This window comes from Aotus nancymaae, unplaced genomic scaffold, assembly GCF_030222135.1.
Source record: "Aotus nancymaae isolate 86718 unplaced genomic scaffold, 86718_ANA_hifiasm-v0.15.2.pri h1tg000210l, whole genome shotgun sequence".
Classification (NCBI taxonomy): Eukaryota; Metazoa; Chordata; class Mammalia; order Primates; family Aotidae; genus Aotus; species Aotus nancymaae.
Genome location: NW_026988625.1, coordinates 802,638 through 821,424, shown reverse-complemented (window position 1 = coordinate 821,424; position 18,787 = coordinate 802,638). Strand labels below are relative to the sequence as shown.

The following is an 18,787-nucleotide window of genomic DNA, read 5'->3' as shown; positions in this document are numbered from 1 at the left end:
CAGGTTATTTACTATTAGGGTGATATATATTGAAAAACTCTTTCACTGAAGCATAGTTATATTTGCCATTATTCATATTTAAAATTACACCAGAAATACCCAAAAACTTTTTTTTTTTTTTTTGAGATGGAGTCTCACTATGTTAACCAGGCTGGAGTGCAGTGGTGCGATCTGAAACTCACTGTGATCTCTGCCTTCCAGGTTCAAATATTTCTCCTGCCTCAGCCTACTGAGTAACTGGAATTACAGGTGCGTGCCACCATGCCTGGCTAATTTTTGCCTTTTTAGTAGAGACAGGATTTCACCATGTTGGCCATGCTGGTCTCAAACTCCTGACCTCAGGTGATCTACCTGCCTCAGCCTCCCAATGTGCTGGGATTACAGGCTTGAGCCACCTCACCCAGCCCAAAAACATTTTTATGGCAAAAAGGCTAGTAAAGATGGTAGTCTTCTTCTTCTTTATCACATTGCGCCTTTATCCCCAGAGATTTCTTTTCTTTTCTTTTTTTGTTTAAAAACAGCATGTTAGTATTCTTCCCAGGCTGGTCTGGAACTCCTGGCCTCAAGCAGTCTTCCTTTCTCAGCCTCCCAAAGTTCTGTGATTACATAGGTGGGCAGCTGCACCAGGCTGGGCAGCTGCACCAGGCTGAGATAACTAACTACTATAAAAAATTGGTGGCCAGATGTGGTGGCTTACACGCCTGTAATCCTAGCACTTTTGGAGACCAAGGTGGATGGGTCACCTGAGGTCAGGTGTTTGAGACCACCCTGGCCAACATGGCCAAACCCCATCTCTACTAAAATTACAAAAATTAGCCGGGCATGGAGGTACGCACCTGTAATCTCAGCTACATGGGAGGCTGGGGAAGGAGAATTGCTTGAACCCAGGAGGCGGAGGTTGCAGTGAACTGAGATCACACCACTGCACGCCAACCTGGGTGACAAAGTGAGACTCCGTCTCACCAAAAAAAAAAAAAAGGTGTATTTTCTCTTACATACATGTGTACTTTTATATTTTATATAGGTAAACAGGATCATGTACATTTTGTGTTAGTTTTAAAAATCATCTGTTTTGTTAGTAACATTTTTCTTAAATAAATTTGATCCAAAAGATAGAAAGCAGCAGAAAACTTAACCTCACTGACTTTAATACCTAAGAAGGTATTCCAGGCCGGGCGCGGTGGCTCACGCCTCTAATCCCTGGACTTTGGGAGGCTGAGGCGGGTGGATCACAAGGTCAGGAGTTCAAGACCAGCCTGGCCAAGATGTTGAAACCCCATCTCTACTAAAAATACAAAAAAAAATTTAGCCGGGCGGGGTGGCACGCACCTGTAATCCCAGCTACTCAGGAGGCTGAGGCAGGAGAATTGCTTGAACCTGGGAAGTGGAGGTTGCAGTGAGCCGAGATGTTGCCATTGCACTCCAGCCTGGGTGACAGAGTGAGACTCTGTCTCAACAAAAAAAAAAGTATTCCAGCTAAACCCCAAATCCTTTACAGTCCTCCGAGTTCTCCTGAAAATATGCAGCATTTAGATATTTCTATTTTAATAGGTGTCATAGGTAAGCAAGGAGGGAAATTTATGGATGTCTTAGATATGATGGAGTGATGTGAATTCAGTCCACAAAAATACCCAGGAATTCAAGAAAACCTAAATAAATAGGAAGACATCCCATGTCCATGGATCATAAGACTTGATACTATTAAGATGGCAGTGTTCCCAAAATTGATCTGCAAATTTAGTACAATCCCTCTCAAAGCCCCAGCTGTTTTTTTCTGCTGAAATTGAAAGGCTGATCCTAAAATTCATATGGAAATTCATATGGACTACTGATAACACTTTCTGATTTCAAAATTTACTACAAAACACAGTAATAAGACAGTGTGCTACTGGCATAAGAACAGACATGTAGCTCAGTGGAATAGAAATGAGAGTCAGTAAATAAACTCATATGTCTCTGGTAAACTGATTTTTGACAAGGATGCCAGGACCATTTATTGGGGAAAGAATAGTCTTTTCAACAAATGAATCTGGGACAACTGAATAGCCACATACAAAAAGATGAAAAAAATTAACTCAATTAATTCACGCCTGTAATCACAGCACTTTGGGAGGCCAAGGCAGGTAGATTGTCTAAGCTCCGGAGTTCAAGACCAGCCTGGGAACAGAGGTCGAAAAACCCCATCTCTACTAAAAATACAAAAAAAAATTATCTGGCGTGGTGGCACGTGCCTGTGGTCCCAGCTACTCAGGAGGCTGAGTGGGAGGACTGCTTGAACCTGGAAGGTGGAAGTTGCAGTGAGCAGAGATCACACACTGCACTCCAACTGGGGTGACAGAGTGAGACCCCGTCTCAGAAGGAAAAAAAACCTCAAAATGGATTGAAGAACACAATTTAAAAGCTAAAACTTTGGGCCGGGCACAGTGGCTCACACCTGTAACTTTGGGAGGCCGAGGTGGGTGGATCATGAGGTCAGGAGATAACGACCATCCTGGCTAACATGGTGAAACCTAGTCTCTACTAAAAATACAAAAAATTAGCCAGGCATGGTGGTACGTGCCTGTAGTCCCAGCTACTCAGGAGACTGAGGCAGGAGAATCTCTTGAACTTGGGAGGCAGAGGTTGCAGTGAGCCGAGATCGTGCTACTGTACTCCAACCTGGGTGACAGAGTAAGACTCTGTCTCTAAAAAAAAAAAAGCTAAAACTTTAATACTGTCAGGAAACACAGAAGTAAGTCTTTGCAATATTATGTTAAGCAAAGCCTCTTAGACATGACACCAAAGCACAAGCAGCAAAAGAAAAAAAGTAACTGGATTTCATCAAAATTAGAAACTTGTGCTGCAAAGCAAACCAGAAAAGTGAAAAGGCAAGCCACAGAATGAGAGAAGATATTTGCAAATCATACATCTGATAAGGGACTTAAAACTAGGATATATGAAGAACTCTTATAACTCAATAATGAAAAGATAAATAGCCTAGTTTAAAAAATGGATAAAGGATCTGAATGGACATTTCTCTAAAGAAGATATACAAATGACCAATAAGCACATAAAAAAAATGCAAATCAAAATTACATTGAAATAACTTTATGCTAACTAGGATGGCTGTAATTAAAAAGTCAGATAAGTGTGGAATTATTCCACTCCTTAGTGAAAATGAAAACATGCATCTACACAAAAACTTGAATGCAGTGTTCATAGCGGTATTCACTATAGCCAAGAATTAGAGGCAATCCAAATGTCCAGCTGATGATGAATAAATAAAAGGTGGTGAATCCACACGGCGGAAGAGAAAGGAGTGAAGTACTGATAATGCTACAACATGGGTGAATCTTGCAAACATTATGTCTGTGAAGGAAGGTAGCCACAAAAGACACATACTGTATGATTCTCTTTACTTGTAATGTCTAGAGCAGGCAAATCCATAGAGTGGATTAGCGATTGCCTGGGGCTGGAGGAGGGGGAAGGTTGGGGGAATAATGAAGGAAGGAATACTAACTCACTCTAGATTTTCTTTTTGAGGTTATAAAAATATTTTCAAATTAGATGGTGGTAATATTTGTATAAGTCCATGATTATAATACTAAAACCATTGAGTTGTACATTTTAAATGAGCGAGTTGTATGATATGTGAATTATAGCTTAATAAAGCTGCTTAAGTACATGTAAATTTATAGCAATAATCATTTCTTAGATTTCAGTTCTACAGACATTCCTGTGAGAAGCACTGTGAGATACCAGACAAGAGAGATGAGGGTCCGCCCTTGAAATCTGAAAACTGATAGATCAGAAATCTGGTAGACAGTAGGTGATTATAATGAATTGTTTTGTAACTGAGATGGAGAAAAAGATGGTGTATAAGTGCAAAGGAGGGAGGTAGGTTAGCTCTGGCTGGGGCTGGGAGGCAGCAGGAAGAAGGTGGTATCTATGCTGGCCCTCGAGGATGGGTAGCCTTTCCTGTGGGAGGCTAGCGACTATATTGGAGATAGGGTATCATAGGCAGAGGGAACAGAAATAAAATAAGAAGGGAGGGACTACTACCGAAAACACTGAGTCTTCCTCCCTGTGGCTGCAGCATTGGATGAGTAACAGGGAGTCACCAACACTAAGCTGGAAAGGTTGGTTGCAAGTAGATCCTGGAGAACCTTCTAGAACTATCTATAAAAAGCAGTGGATTTTGTCATGGTGGGTGAACACAGTGGCCAATGTCCAGTGAAATGTTGTAGAGGGCATCTTCCTTCATCAGATATTGTGTGGGTTGGACTCTTGTCACTTGTTAGGGTCCTCTGATACAGGTTTATGTTCTTTCCACATGGACTGGAACCATCTCCTTTCCCCTGGATGTGTGCAACTAAGAGCCAAGTAGCCACAAAAGGAATCAAGCTACATTTAGGATGGCTGTACTACTTCTTTGGCACTTAATGATTTTCTTGAAGATTTTGCAGTAAATATCTCTTCGTTTGTTTTTTTTGTTTCTTTGTTTTTCATTATCACAGCCCTGTTACGTCAGATTGCTTTTGTTTTCGGAGAGACATTCTTAATATTTTAAGCATATAATATTTCTGGGAAGTATTGGCTCTTATTTTTGCTTGAATGTATTCATCCTTAAGAATAAAACAAACAGAACCAGACTACTTTCTCTGTTGGCTCTTCCAAGGTTATGGACTTGTCTTTAAGGCCATTCTGTTCACCTACTCACCAGAGTTCACACTCATACATACATGAGTTGTTGGCTATGGTATAATTCAGGCATTGTTTTGAAAACCCAAGTTAACACAAAGAATCAGAAGCATAACAGCATATATTAGATATTTAAAGTGGTACAATTCACTAACTTATTTTATTTAATTTTATTTATTTTTTTGAGATGGGAGTCTTGCTCTTTTGTCCAGGCCAGAGTGCAATGGTGTGATCTCAGCTCACTGCAACCTCCACCTCCTGGGTTCAAGCAATTCTCCTGCTGAAGCCATCCCAGTAGCTGGAATTACAGGTGCCTGCCACCACACCTGGCTAATTTTTGTATTTAGTAGAGAAGGTGTTTCACCATGTTGGCCAGGCTGGTCTCAAACTTCTGACCTCGTGATCCACCTGCATCGGCCTCCCAAAGTGCTGGGATTATATAGACATTTGCCATCACATCTGGTCTTCACTAATGTTTTAAAAACATACAGCAGCCAGATGCTGTGGCTCTTTGGGTGGCTGTAATCCTAGCTCTTTGGGTGGCTGAGGCAGGTGGATCACCTGAGGTCAGGAGTTCAAGTCTAGTCTGGCCAACATGGTGAAACCCTGTCTCTACTGAAAATACAAAGTGTGGTGGTGCATGCCTGTAATCTCAGCTACTTGGGAGGCTGAGGTAGGAGAATCGCTTAAACCTGGGAGGCAGTGGTTGCAATGAGCTGAAATGGTACCACTGTACTCCAGCCTGGGCAACAGGGCGAGACTCCATCTCAAAAAAAAAGTATACAGCAGTGTGTGTGCATCATTCTCATAGGTATAAATATGAGAGGAGAGAATCTCATTCCAAAGATGGGTATGGTATGTCCCTGATTTGTTATAGTGAGCCTGTCCAAGCAGGGCAAGAGGCAGTGGCAGTTCAGTGTGCATATAACAGTTGAGAGACCACCACATGGGGAGAGGACTCATGTTTGCTGAAGCTCTGGGGTCACTGCACTTGAGAGACCACCACATGGGGAGAGGACTCATGTTTGCTGAAGCTCTGGGGTCACTGCACTTGAGAGACCACCACATGGGGAGAGGACTCATGTTTGCTGAAGCTCTGGGGTCACTGCACTTGAGAGACCACCACATGGGGAGAGGACTCATGTTTGCTGAAGCTCTGGGGTCACTGCACATCTATCATATCCTCAGTGCCTTGTGATGACCGTGATGCCGATTCCCACAGACGTTTGGCCTGGAAAGTTTGTAACCTACAGCCTCAATGACCTTCTGGTATTTAGGTCCTTTTGAATTTTCGAGAGGATTTCTTCCCTTATGGCTTCTATGTTACAAAGGGTTTTTTACTCTTGAACCCTTACCCATATCAGCCATTCTCAATGTCTTAGACCTTTGACTTTTGGCTTTGGCATCTGTCAAGGCCAACAGAAATAAGCTTTCTTTTTGGTTTCCGTAAACATGCTTTTTGCTTATTATCTGAAGCCCTAAGGCCCAGCAGACATTGACATCTCAGGACCCTTCTGGGATCCTCTCTTGTAGACTTTATTTTTCAGGGCCACGGAAACTCACCAGGGTTACCAACCCTATTTGGAGGTTCTGCTAGCATATTTCTAGTGTAACTACCAGGGGATGTGAGCTATACCAGTCTGTGCTCTTATTTACTAGACTGATCCCACAGAAATCCCAGTAGGAGTCACAGGATGCTGAGATTACAACATGTGAAAATTCTGGCTATGCCTGTGAAAGACTCTGATAGATACAAATGAAACATGTCTTTGGGGCTTCTTTTGTTTTTGAAATTTTGATTTTACAACTTACAAAAGGTATATTTTCTTGTACCATATCCTTGTTTATTTTCCTTTGTATGGAATTATACTAGTACTGCTTTTTTATTTTGTAGCCTTGGCTTTGTATTGGTTGGTGGCATGTAAATTTGGTTAGTCTTCGATATTATAGTGTTGAGAGACCTTCTAAAAAAAAAAAAAAACATGGCGTAGTGGCTCACACCTGTAATTCCAGCACTTTGGGAGGCCAAGGTGGGTGGATCACCTGAGGTGAGGAGTTCGAGACCAGCCTGGCCAACATGGTGAAATCTCGTTTCTACTAAAAATACAAAATTAGTCAGGCGTGGTGACACACGCCTATAATCCCTACTACTCAGGAGGCAGAGGCAGGAGAATAACGTGAACCTGGGAGTCAGAGGTTACAGTCAGCTGAGATTGGGTTATTGCACTCCAGTCTGTGCAACAAGCGCAAACTCTGTCTCAAAAAAAAAAAAAAAAAATCACATGAGCTTTTTATTGAACATGAATAGAGTTGTGTGAAGTCTTTTAGAGGTCTCAACCCCACATCTTCCTCTTTTTAAAATTATAACCAATAATTTTTGCAAGCCTACTATTTCTATGTCCCATGTTAGGTATGGAGGATACAAATGATAAAACATAGCCTTCCTTACACCAACTCATTATAAAAATGGGTAATAATTAAAGGAAACGACTGAATATTTTTCCTATCTTTCTGGTAAGAAATTCACTAAGATGTGTGTATTGCGGTAAGCCCCGTAGCCCCAGTTGATGAACCATGTCTCTTTTAAAAAAATGCCAGCCAATAAATGTAGGCACAGTGGCTTATGCCTGTAATTCCAGCACTTTGGGAGGTCGAGGCAGGCGGATCACCTGAGCTCAGGAGTTCAAGACCATCCTGGCCAACATTGTGAAACCCTGTCTCTACTAAAAATACAGAAATTAGCTGGGCATGGTGGTGCGCACCTGTAGTCCCAGCTACTTGGTAGCCTGAGGCAGAAGAATCACTTGAACCCAGGAAGCGGAGGTTTCAGTGAGCCGAGATCATGCCACTGCACCCCAGCCTGGCGACAGAGTGAGACTCTGTCTCAAAAAAAAAAAAAAAAAAAAATTCCCAGCTAATAAATATAGAAGGAATAATAAAGCTAGGAAAGTCACCATTTTGCATCCCCCAATGAAACTTTTTTATGCAGTATCATCCTGCTGGGATTCCAGTCCCCCGAGTGGGCTGCCACTGCCTTCTTACCATGGCCTGCCTTTCACGTAACACCCAGACTGTGTTCCAATTCTTCAGTCCTCATTAACTCTACTTGGGTGGCAAATACCCCACTATGTTGCTCTGCCTCTCCCTCCCTCCTGGGGACCTTAATGTTACCTGACCCCACTTAATGGCCTTTGAGGTGAATTTCTTGGAGGAAAAGTACAAGGAAAGACATGTTTGGCTTTCATTTTAAGGAAATGGATGTATCATTCAGAGTGATAAGACAAGTTGTCTTTCCTAATGAAGCAATGCTATTCCAATTTTTAATTTTTCTTCCTTAATATAGCCACTTTGAGAAATGTAATTTTATTAACATTATTCATTATTGTGAAAATTTAACCCTTATTACTTTATATGCTGGCTTTCATTTTTGAAAGATTATCAGTAATTCAGATGATGTGAAAAATGGTCATTAGTAGGGTCTCTGCCAGTTAGTCTCCCCCAGTTGTTCTACTTCCTATTAAACATTTAAAGTAAGATACTTATTCACCACGTGTTGAATGTGCACTATGCCTAGGACGCTTAGGAATAAAAGTAAGTCTACTGTCTTGTTCTTGGGGCTTACATTCTAGCTGGGGAGACAGGCAGTTGCCCAGCTAATTATCATGGACCGTGGTTGTATACTTTAAGCCAAAAAAGTAGTATGGAAGTTGAAAAGAGTGACCCATACTCGGAGGTGGTATTATTCCTGGGAAACTTCTCAGAAGAGGAAACTTTCCAGTTGGACCAAAGGTTCAGGACTGGACAGAAGCACACAGTTGAAACAGTATTGCATAGTCAGGGAATGGAGTGTAGGTTAAATAGGATCAGATGTGAGGACAGAGGTGATGGTGGCAGATAAGATTTGGAAGGTAGTTTGGTGGCAGTTTAAGAATGGTCTTTAAAGTTATGCTTCAAGAGGTATATGCACAGTGGCTCACACCTATAATCCCAGCACTTTAGGAGGCCAAGGCAGGTGGATCGCCTGAGGTCAGGAGTTCACGACCAGCCTGACCAACATGGCAAAACCCTGTCTCTACTAAAAATACAAAAATTAGCCAGGCGTGGTGGTGGGTGCCTGTAATCCTAGCTACTCGGGCAGCTGAGGCAGGAGAATCAGTTGAACCTGGGAGGTGGAGGTTAGCTGAGATAGCGCCATTGTACTCCAGCCTGGATGACAGAGTGAGACTCTGTCTCAAAAAAAACAAAAAAACAGTTACTCTTTAAGAATTTGGTCTTTATTCAAGAGGCAGAGAAAGTTGGTTAAAAGATTTTTGAGCAAGAGAAATGATTTATATTTTAGAAATAACACTCAGGCAGAAATTTAGAGGATGAATTAATTGCAGCAGGGAGACTAGCCTTTTACCTAGGTTCAGACAGACTAAATATAGTCCAAACTAAGGCAATAGCAGTTGAGATATAGGAGAAGCAGTCAGTTCTAGAATCATTCTGGGTGGTTCCAGGTACAGTGCCCCTCTCTGCCCCTCAGATATGCTTGTTGGTTCCTTCTCTAGAGCATTGCTATGGCTTTCCCTAGGTCTTGCCATGGCTGATAGGTCTTCACTATTTCAGTATCACTTCACATGGGTCTTTCTCAAAAAGTGCCAGTCCCTGTGCAGTCACTCTGCCCAGTACCACTGTGTTAGTTTTCTCTTGCTCTATAATAAATGACCCAAAAACATAGTAACCTAAAACAATTCTCATATATTACCTCACAGTTTCTGTGAATCAGGAATTCCAAGTACAATGAGGACAGTTGGTCTCTCCAGTGCCTGGGCCTCCCCTAGAAGATGTGATGGTGGGGGCTGGAATGATCACTCACATGCCCAGCTGTTGATACTGGCTGTCGACTGGAATATCTACGTATAGGGGCTTCCTCACAACATGGGCAGGGGTTCCAAAGACCCCAGTAGAGAGAACCAGGTGGATGCCACATTGAATTGTATGATGCAGCCTCAGAAGTCACACAGCATTATTTACACTGTATTCTGTTGTTTCTGGCAGGTACCGAGGTTCACCCAAATGCAAGGGGATGGAAGATAAACCCCACCTCTTGGTACAAGTCCAGCCAGAAGAGTGTGGGGTCTCGGTTATATTGGTGTGGCCTACTTTAGAAAATATAATCTGCCACAACTATGTTTAAAGTTACACATAGCACTTATTCCTATCTTTATGTAATATTTAAGATTCTGATCAAGCCCTTTAAAATATATTTTATTTAGAAGAACCCATTTCTTTGTCCACACTCTTCACTGCCTTCTGTGCCCAGCATCACACAGACTGGATGGATCAGACTTAACACACAGCTCTCTTTTTTTTGAGGCTGAGTCCCACTCTTTTGCTCAGGCTGGAGTGCAGTGGCACAATCTCAGCTGACTGCAACCTCTACCTCTCAAATTCAAGCAATTCTCCTGCCTCACCCTCTCAAGTAGCTGGGATTACAGGCTCGCACCACCACGCCCAGCTAATTTTTGTATTTTTAGCAGAGACGGGGTTTTACCATGCCCAGGCCGGTCTTGAACTCTTGGCCTCAGGTGATCCACCCACCTCAGCCTCCCAAAGTGCTGCGATTACAGGCATGAGCCACTGTATCCAACCCAACACATGGTTTTTGAGGGCTCAGTTACATCACAAACCAGATCCTAGACAGATTTTTAAAAACCGGAATACAAGAAACCTACAAATCAGTGAGACCAAAGGATTGAAGCTGATGTCTCCACATTCCATTTAATTTCTCAGCACTTGCCCCACCTTCACGTTTTCTACAGTCCTAGAGGAATATAGACAAAGAAAGGGAATGTGGAGAGACATCAGCTTCAGTCCTTTGGCCTCATTGATTTGTGGATTTCTTATATTCTGATTTCAAAAAAATCTGAGATCTGTTTTGTGATGTAACAGCCCTCAAAAGCTGTGTGTCAAGTTTAGACCCATCCAGTCTGTGTGAAACAGGGCACAGAGGGCAGTGAAGGATCTATGCTCACATTCTGGGGCATGCTCTGGTTTTGCTCTGCTGACAAGGTGCATTATTTCTTCTCTGTTGGTATGATTCAGAATGTGGCTTCAGGTGTCCATTTACACTGTAGAAGGTAGCGTGGTGAGCTTTGGTTGGACTTGAATCAGAGAAGTGTGAGCCATGAAAAAGAGAAACTGTGTCACAGCTGTGTTGAAAAATTCGAACCACACACAGTCAAAATGGATTGGCGATAGCCATGGCAAGTGATTGCTTTGCACGGCTTGGCACATTCCCCTTCAGATGTAAGAAGAAATCAATCCTTCCTTGCTTTTCTGAGTTGGATATCTTGTCATGTAGGATTAGGTTGCTAATGAACCTACTGGGCATGAGTACTGGAAACTCTTCCTGCAGTTTGCTTTACTGGAATTGGTAGAAAAGTCTCTAAAGAAACAAATAAGCTGCAAGTACATTGAAAAGCAGGATCAGTCAAGCAGAAGTTAAAACGTAACTGTGATCTCCCTCAAAAGTTATGGCCATGCCTCAACCAGATTCTCTGATAGGCTGTGACTGTCAGGGGGTGTAATGGGAGGCCAACCCAGCTTTGAAAAGAGAGGCCTAGGGGCTAAATGCAGTGGCTCACTCCTGTAATCCCAGCACTTTGGGAGGCTGAAGCGGGTGGATCACCTGAGGTCAGGAGTTCGAGGCCAGCCTGGCCAACGTGGCAAAATCCCATCTCTACTAAAAATGTAAAAAATTAGCCCTGCGTAGTAGCATGCGCCTATAATCCCAGCTACTTGGGAGGCTAAGGCAGGAGAATCGCTTGAACCTGGGAGCCAATCATGCCATTGTACTCCAGCCTGGGTGATAGAGCAAGTGTCTCAAAAGGAAAAAAAAAAAAGGCCTAGGGCTCATGGTGGAAGTTATGTAGACAAAGAGCTCGGTGGCTGGAGTTAATTGTCAGAGTCATGGAGGAGGGCAGGATTTCCTCCCCACTCCACTCTGTGAGAGTCCACATGGAAAGTGACCTGTGGAGGAGTCACCGGAGAAGCAGGTTGCTGTTGGCTCCTTTTGACAATGCAGAGACAGTGTGTCAAAAGACAGGGAAATTGTGCAACACAGATGTGCAGCTTTTCTCAGGTGCTACACCTGAAGCAAGCAGTAGGGCCTTTGGGGTTGAAGGTGGTACCAGGCAATGCCAACCTCTAAAGTAGAGAACTCCCTGGTTCAAGTGATTCTCTTGCCTCAGCCTTCTGAGTAGCTGGGATTACAGGTACTGCCACCACGTGTGGCTAACTTTTGTATTTTTAGTATAAACGGGATTTCACCATCTTGGCCAGGCTGGTCTTGAACTTCTGACCTCGTGATTCACCCCCTTCAGCCTCCCAAAGTGCTGGGATTACAGGTATGAAACTATGTATATTTTAAAAATAAAATATTCTTCAGTATATGAAATTTTTTTTTTTTTTTTTTTTGAGGCGGAGTTTCGCTCTTGTTACCCAGGCTGGAGTGCAATGGCGCGATCTCGGCTCACCGCAACCTCCGCCTCCTGGGTTCAGGCAATTATCCTGCCTCAGCCTCCTGAGTAGCTGGGATTACAGGCACGCGCCACCATGCCCAGCTAATTTTTTGTATTAGTAGAGACGGGGTTTCACCATGTTGACCAGGATGGTCTCGATCTCTTGACCTTGTGATCCACCCGCCTCGGCCTCCCAAAGTGCTGGGATTACAGGCTTGAGCCACCGTGCCCGGCCCTGAAATTTTTTTTAAAAAAGCTTTGGGAGTAGGTTTGACTACCTGGAAGGAGAAGGAAGTGGGAAGAATCTTTGAAAATACTTACATTCATAGACTAAGTAGAAGATTAGCAGAAAGTAGAGTCTGAGAATACAAATCCAGTGTAGATTGTTGCAGCGGTGCTGAGAGCTCCAGCAGGACAGGCTGAAAAAAGGACACTGGGTGGTTTTGGTGACTTTAGTCAACAGTTTGTGTCACTTCACCTAATTGATATTGCTTTGTGCTAAAGCAGATAATGAAAGGTAGAGATGCCTCTTAAAGTGTGTCCTGTAAAGACTTCTTCAGCCTGCTGCATCCTGGTCTCTAACATGTTGATTGCTTTTCAGGTTGTTGGGAAAATTAAATAATAATGAATTTGTAGAATGCCCAGTAAAGTAACTGCCACCTAGTAATGGTAGCAGCTACTTTGTCGTATCATATTATTGCTATTGCCTTTTTTATTTTTGTGATGTTTTGATATGAAAGGTTAGAGTTTCTAAGAAGTTAATCTTGTTTTATTCTCTCTTAGATCTGTGACTTTGGTTTGGCCCGTGTTGCAGATCCAGACCATGATCATACAGGGTTCCTGACCGAATATGTGGCCACACGTTGGTATAGGGCTCCAGAAATTATGTTGAATTCCAAGGTAAGGACTAAGTTTGCATAAAAAGAAAACCAGTAAGTAAGAACATTCTGGATGCATTGCAATAAGCTGTAAGTCTCCCTCTCCAGTCTCTGTTTCTACTTGTTAAGAGTTGGACTATCTGGCCAGAGTCAAGGTGCTGTGTGTCTTTTTTTTTTTTTTTTTTTTGAGACAGGGTCTTACTCTGTCACCCAGGCCAGAGTGCAGTGGCACCATCATGGCTCACAGTCTCAATCTCCCAGGCTCAAGTGATCCTCCCTGCCTCAGCCTCCAGAGTAGTTGGAACTGCAGAGTGCACCACTACACCTGGCTAATTTTTACACTTTTTTGTAAAAGTCGGGGATCTTCCTATGTTGCCCAGGCTGGTCCTGAGCTGCTGAGCTCAAGGGATCCACCCACCTCAGCCCCGACAAAGTGCTGGGGTTACAGGCATGAGCCACCATACCGGCCCCCAAGGTGCTGTCTAAATTTTGTCCAGCATTGAACTTCTGGGCCCTAGGATTCAGTCTCTTTACCTCAGCTGGTATAGTGCTGACAGTTGTAGAGTAGGAGGGGGTGTGCCTCTCCAATCACTGTTACTATAAGTGGTTTGTGTCCCACTCCTTGGACATCTGTCCTGAAGTCCTGCCTGTGGCTGTCAGGTGCAGCCTGGGTTTGTTGTAGAGGTTTCATTAGTGTGTATTTCTGTGAACATGGACGAGGGCTGTTCTGTAAAGATCAAATTTATCTGATAATGAAGAACGTCTCTTTGGCAGAATTATATCGTAATTTGTTGTACTTGAAGAAAACATGATTTTGGATAGAGTAGGAAGTGCTGTGGATTCTTTTGAAATTATACGATTTCCTGCTTCCAAATGAAGTTCCTTCCTCTGTATCTGTGAGTGACTGTACAGAGTACATCCAGGTCTCATCTACACTCTGCTACCAAAGTCTGTGTCTTGGTCATAAGAAATGATTTGAATAAGTCTATAAAAGCCCAAAAAAGTGAAATGTGACATTTTTTGTTAGATTTATGAGCCAGGAGGCAAAAATTGAGGGCTGCTGTGGAGATTGAGATCCATTCAGTTATTTTTATTGTCATTTGCAAATAATAAATGAATAAGGTGTGAAAATTGAGTAGTTAAGTGGGCCTGACATGCTACCTTTATCTAGTATCTCAAGACTATAAGATTCTTAAACACAGTTCCATCTGCTATAATGTGAAGATACTTGAAGAAAGGCAATAAAAATAGACATTGAATCTTCTATCTAGGGCCCAGGAACCAGAAATAGTCCTGAGAGGCTTAATGGAAATGAAAAAACAGGTCTAATTAGCTTATAGGCTTCTTTCTCTTCCTCCATCCTTTATGAGTACAGATAAGCTATTAGGGTTTTTTTAAATAAGGAAATGGAATTTGTTTAAAGCATTTAGTTAGTTTTTCTTGATATCTTACATTTGTTCAGTTTATTATAAAAGTAAAATCTCATTAACATAAATTCCATTATAAAGAAGGATTTGGTGTAACAGATGTTTCAGGGAAGAAAATGCCATGTTGGTTCTCTGTAATTTTGTATCACAAACAATCCCACACAACAGGTTCTTTCTCTGACTGGCCGCATGACAGCCGTTCTAAACAAGGAGCATTGGCATGCGAGTGTTTAGTGCCAGTTGTAAAGGAAGCTGTTGGTATGCCTTTGTCCTGGTGTGGCTTCTTGGTCTTGCAGTCTCCATTCTGACTTAGATGTCCCCACTGTCTTCACTCCTCAATCACCCTCCAGGGAGAGGTAGCCAGAGAGGGTGTTCTTCAAGATGACCTGTTTTTCCTTCTACTTGCAGGGTTACCAAAGTGAAAATTGACTGTTCATTTTTTTCTTATTTGCAGTACCTGTAGCCTGAGAATGTTAATTCTAGAAGTTATCTTCGTTTTGTTCATTTTTACTAATGTAGAAAATTACCAAACCCATAGAGAAATGGAGAGTAAACACCCATATGCCCTTGTCCTTGGTTCTCCAGCTATTAACATCTTGCCATATTTCTTATCCCTCCTTCCCTCTCTTACTCTTTCCTTTCTCTTTCTTCTTCTGTCTCTTCTCTTTTGTCAGATCATGTGACACTTCAATCACCGTTAATTCCATGACATCCCATCTCTCCAAAAAAGTCTAGGTAACTCTGTTTTCAACACAGGATTTAATTGTTTCACATATAATCTTAGTCTAGAACAGGCTTCTTGCCCTTCCTCTCTTCTTCAAGACATTCAGCACTTTGCTACGTACAGATAAGTTGTTTCACAGCGTGGTTCACATTGTGGATTCTTCAGACGGGTTCTTCTTGATGAAATGTAGCTTGCATGTTTCTGACACGACCACCATAAATTCCTGGAGATCGTGTATGTGAATCTCCTGTTTCCCAACAACCTTCCCCCAGTGGTTCAGCACTTACTTCTGTTGATTATGATATTGGGGATGATAAAATGGTAATTTTCTAAATTTATTCTTCCTTTTACATGTACTGGCTAGCATTCTTCTATGAAGATTTTTCCCTTTTACCCTTTCTCTTCCTGTGTATCCTACCTTTGTTTTTAAAACACTATTACGAATCCAGGATTTTTTTAATGTGTTATCCATTATCCTTTTATTTATTTATTTTTGTGTGTGTGTGTGTATGTGTGTGTTTTGTTTTGTTTTGTTTTTTGTTTTGTTTTGTCTCGCTCTGTCGCCTGTTGCTAGGCTGGAGTGCAGTGATACGATCTTGGCTCACTGCAACCTCCGCCTCCTGAATTCAAGCGATTCTCCTGCCTCAACCTCCTGAGTAGCTAGGACTACAGGCATGTGCCACCACGCCCAGCTAATTTTGTATTTTTAGTAGAGACGGGGTTTCTCCATGTTGCTCGGGGTGGTCTCGAACTCCCAACCTCAGATGATCACCTGCCTCGGCCTCCCAAAGTGCTGGGATTATAGGTGTGAGCCACCTTGCCCAGCCCATTTTCTTTTCTAAAAAACTCATATTGTCCCTGCTTTGGGAAGCTAGAGCACTCTATTTACACATTTGTAATGTTATATAGAATTTCAGCTTTCAGAAAAGTTGCTCTGTTTAACTTGTTTAGGAAAGAAAAAAATTTTTTTAAATTTCTGGGTGCGCAGTGGCTCACATCTGTAATCCCAGCACTTTGGGAGGACGAAGTGGGCAGATCACCCACCAGGAATTTGAGACTGTCTCTACTAAAAATACAAAAAATTAGCCACACCTGTAATCCCAGCTACTCATGAAGCTGAGGCATGAGAATCGCTTGAACCTGGGAGGCAGACGTTTCAGTGAACCGAGGTCATGCCACTGCACACAGCCTGGGTGACAGTGTGAGACTCTGTCTCAAAGAATAAAAAAGTAAAAGTTGCAAGAAAAGTATAAGGTAGCCATTCTCATCAAGATCCCTTGACACTTCCTCCCCTTCCCCTTCCCTTTCCCCTCTCCCCTTCCCTCCTCTGCTTTTTATTTTTATTTTTTAATTTCAATCTCTGTATCCCAGGTTGAAGCGATTCTCATGCCTTCCAAGTAGCTGGGATTACAGCTAATTTTTGTATTTTTAGTAGAGATGGGGTTTCACCATGTTGGTCAGGCTGGTCTCAAACTCCTGACCTCAAGTGATCCACCCACCTCAGCTTCCCAAAGCCAAAGTGCTGGGATTACAGGCGTGAATCACCACACCTGGCCTTTTTTTTTTTTAATCTCCCCCTCCTGGACTCAAGTGATCTCCCTCCTCACCTCCTGTGTAGCTGGGACTACAAGCTTGAACCACCATGCAGCTAATTTTTATATATATTTTTTTTTATAGAGACAGGGTTTTGCCATGTTGGCCAGGCTCATCTCAAACTCCTGGGCTCAAGTAATCCACCCACCTCAACCTCCCAAATTGCTGGGTTTACAGGCATGAGTCACCAGGCCCAGCCAAGATCCCTTTGAATTTTTAAAAAATTATCAAGGACCAGCTGGTCGTAATGGCTCACGCCTGTAATCCTAGCACTTTGGGAGGCTGAGGCGGGTGGATCAGTTGAGCCCAGGTGTTCGAGACCAGACTGGCCAACATGTAGAAACCCCATCTCTACTAAAAATACAAAAATGCACTGGGCATGGTGGCAGATGCCTGTAATCCCAGCTACTTTGAGGCTGATGCAGGAGAATCGCTTGAACCCAGGAGGTGGAGGTTGCAGTGAGCTGAGATTGTGCCATAGTACTCCAGCCTGGGTAACAGAGTGAGACCGTCTAAGAAAAAAAAATTAACAGCCCACACACATTTTTTTATATAGGTTATATCGTTATTTACAGTATGAAACTTTAAAATGTATTAATTTTTAAATAGTAAATCCACTACATGTTAACATAAGTTCTATGTTTTTCGTAAGAATAAGTTTATTTTCTACAATAAAAACATTTTAGTGAGGCTAGGTATGATGGCTGAGGCCTATAATCCCAACACTTTGGGAGGCCAAGGCAGGAGAACCAGGAGTTTGAAACCAGCCCTGGCGGCATAGTGAGACTGTGTACAAAAAAAATTTTAAATCAGCTGAGTGCTGTGGCTCACCCTTGTAATCCCAGCACTTTGGGAGGCGGAGGTGGGTGGATCATGAGGTCAGGAGTTCGAGACCAGCCTGACCAACATGGTGAAACCCTGTCTCTACTAAAAATATAAAAATTAGCCGAGAGTGGTGGCACACACCTGTAATCCCAGCTACTCCGGAGGCTGAGGCAGGAGAATTGCGTGAACCCGGAAGGTGGAGGTGGCAGTGAGCTGAGATGGAGCCATTAGCCTGGGTGACACAGCGAGACTTGATCTCAAAAAAAAAAGAAAAAATTTAAATCAACTGGGCGTGGTTGCATGCACCTATAGTCCCAGTCACTCGAGAGGCTGAGATGGGAGGATTTCTCGAGCCCAGGAGATAGAGGCTGCAAAGTACCATGATTGCGCCACTGCAGTCCAGCCTGGGTGATAGTGTGAGACCCTGTCTTTAAAAAAAAAAAAAAAAAAAAACTTTTAGTGAGAAGAGTGGCATTGTTTTTATTTTTGCAAGTCTGTTTAATGTCTGGCTTAACAGTTGGATTCTCATCTGGTTTGGCACTCAGTCTGTCAAATATGTTGTTTTGGTTTAAGTTAATAAGGAAAACTTCACACAGGTATGTAGCTGATAAAAGGAGGGAAATTTTAGTAGTCTTTTTAGCTACTTGTGGCTGTTCTTTGATACTACCCCCAATTTGAATAAGTGGTAGTTTCTTAGAGGTTAATTGCATTGTGGAATCTGAAATCATATCAGTGAACTCTTTTTTTTTTTTTTTTTGAGGTGGAATCTTGCTCTGCCTCCCAGGCTGGAGTGCAGTGGTACAATTCTTGGCTCAATGCAGCCTCTACCTCCTGGGTTCAGGTGATTCTCCTGCCTCAGCCTCCTGAGTAGCTAGGACTACAAGTGCCCAGCTAACTTTTGTAGTTTTAGTAGAGATAGGGTTTCACCATGTTGACCAGGCTGGTCTCGAACTCCTAATGTAAGATGATCCACCCGCCTTGGCCTCCCAAAGTGTTGGGATTACAGGCGTGAGCCACCATGCCCAGCTGAGAATATTTTTAATAAGAGATTGGTAAAATATGATGGAGCTAACACATACTCCCCCAACCCAGAAATCAAGGTTTTTAGACTTTGTTAATTTTTTTCCAGCTTCAATTTATGACAACTCTGAATCT

At 42.6% G+C, this 18,787-nt stretch overlaps 1 protein-coding gene and 1 long non-coding RNA gene across 3 annotated transcripts in view; both read left to right on the top strand.

Annotated features, from left to right (window-relative positions):
• Positions 1–4,631, top strand: LOC135273042 (uncharacterized). The gene is made up of 2 exons (XR_010340934.1): positions 1–201; positions 1,363–4,631. It is a non-coding gene; the product is annotated as an uncharacterized LOC135273042 (long non-coding RNA).
• The window catches only part of MAPK1 (mitogen-activated protein kinase 1), a 98,787-nt gene that overhangs the window by 51,400 nt on the left and 28,600 nt on the right, over positions 1–18,787 (top strand). For both annotated transcript variants that reach the window (XM_012466482.3, XM_064371890.1), the window contains exon 4: positions 12,969–13,085. In XM_012466482.3, the coding sequence (XP_012321905.1) occupies positions 12,969–13,085 (117 nt within the window). The remainder of the gene's footprint in view (positions 1–12,968; positions 13,086–18,787) is intronic.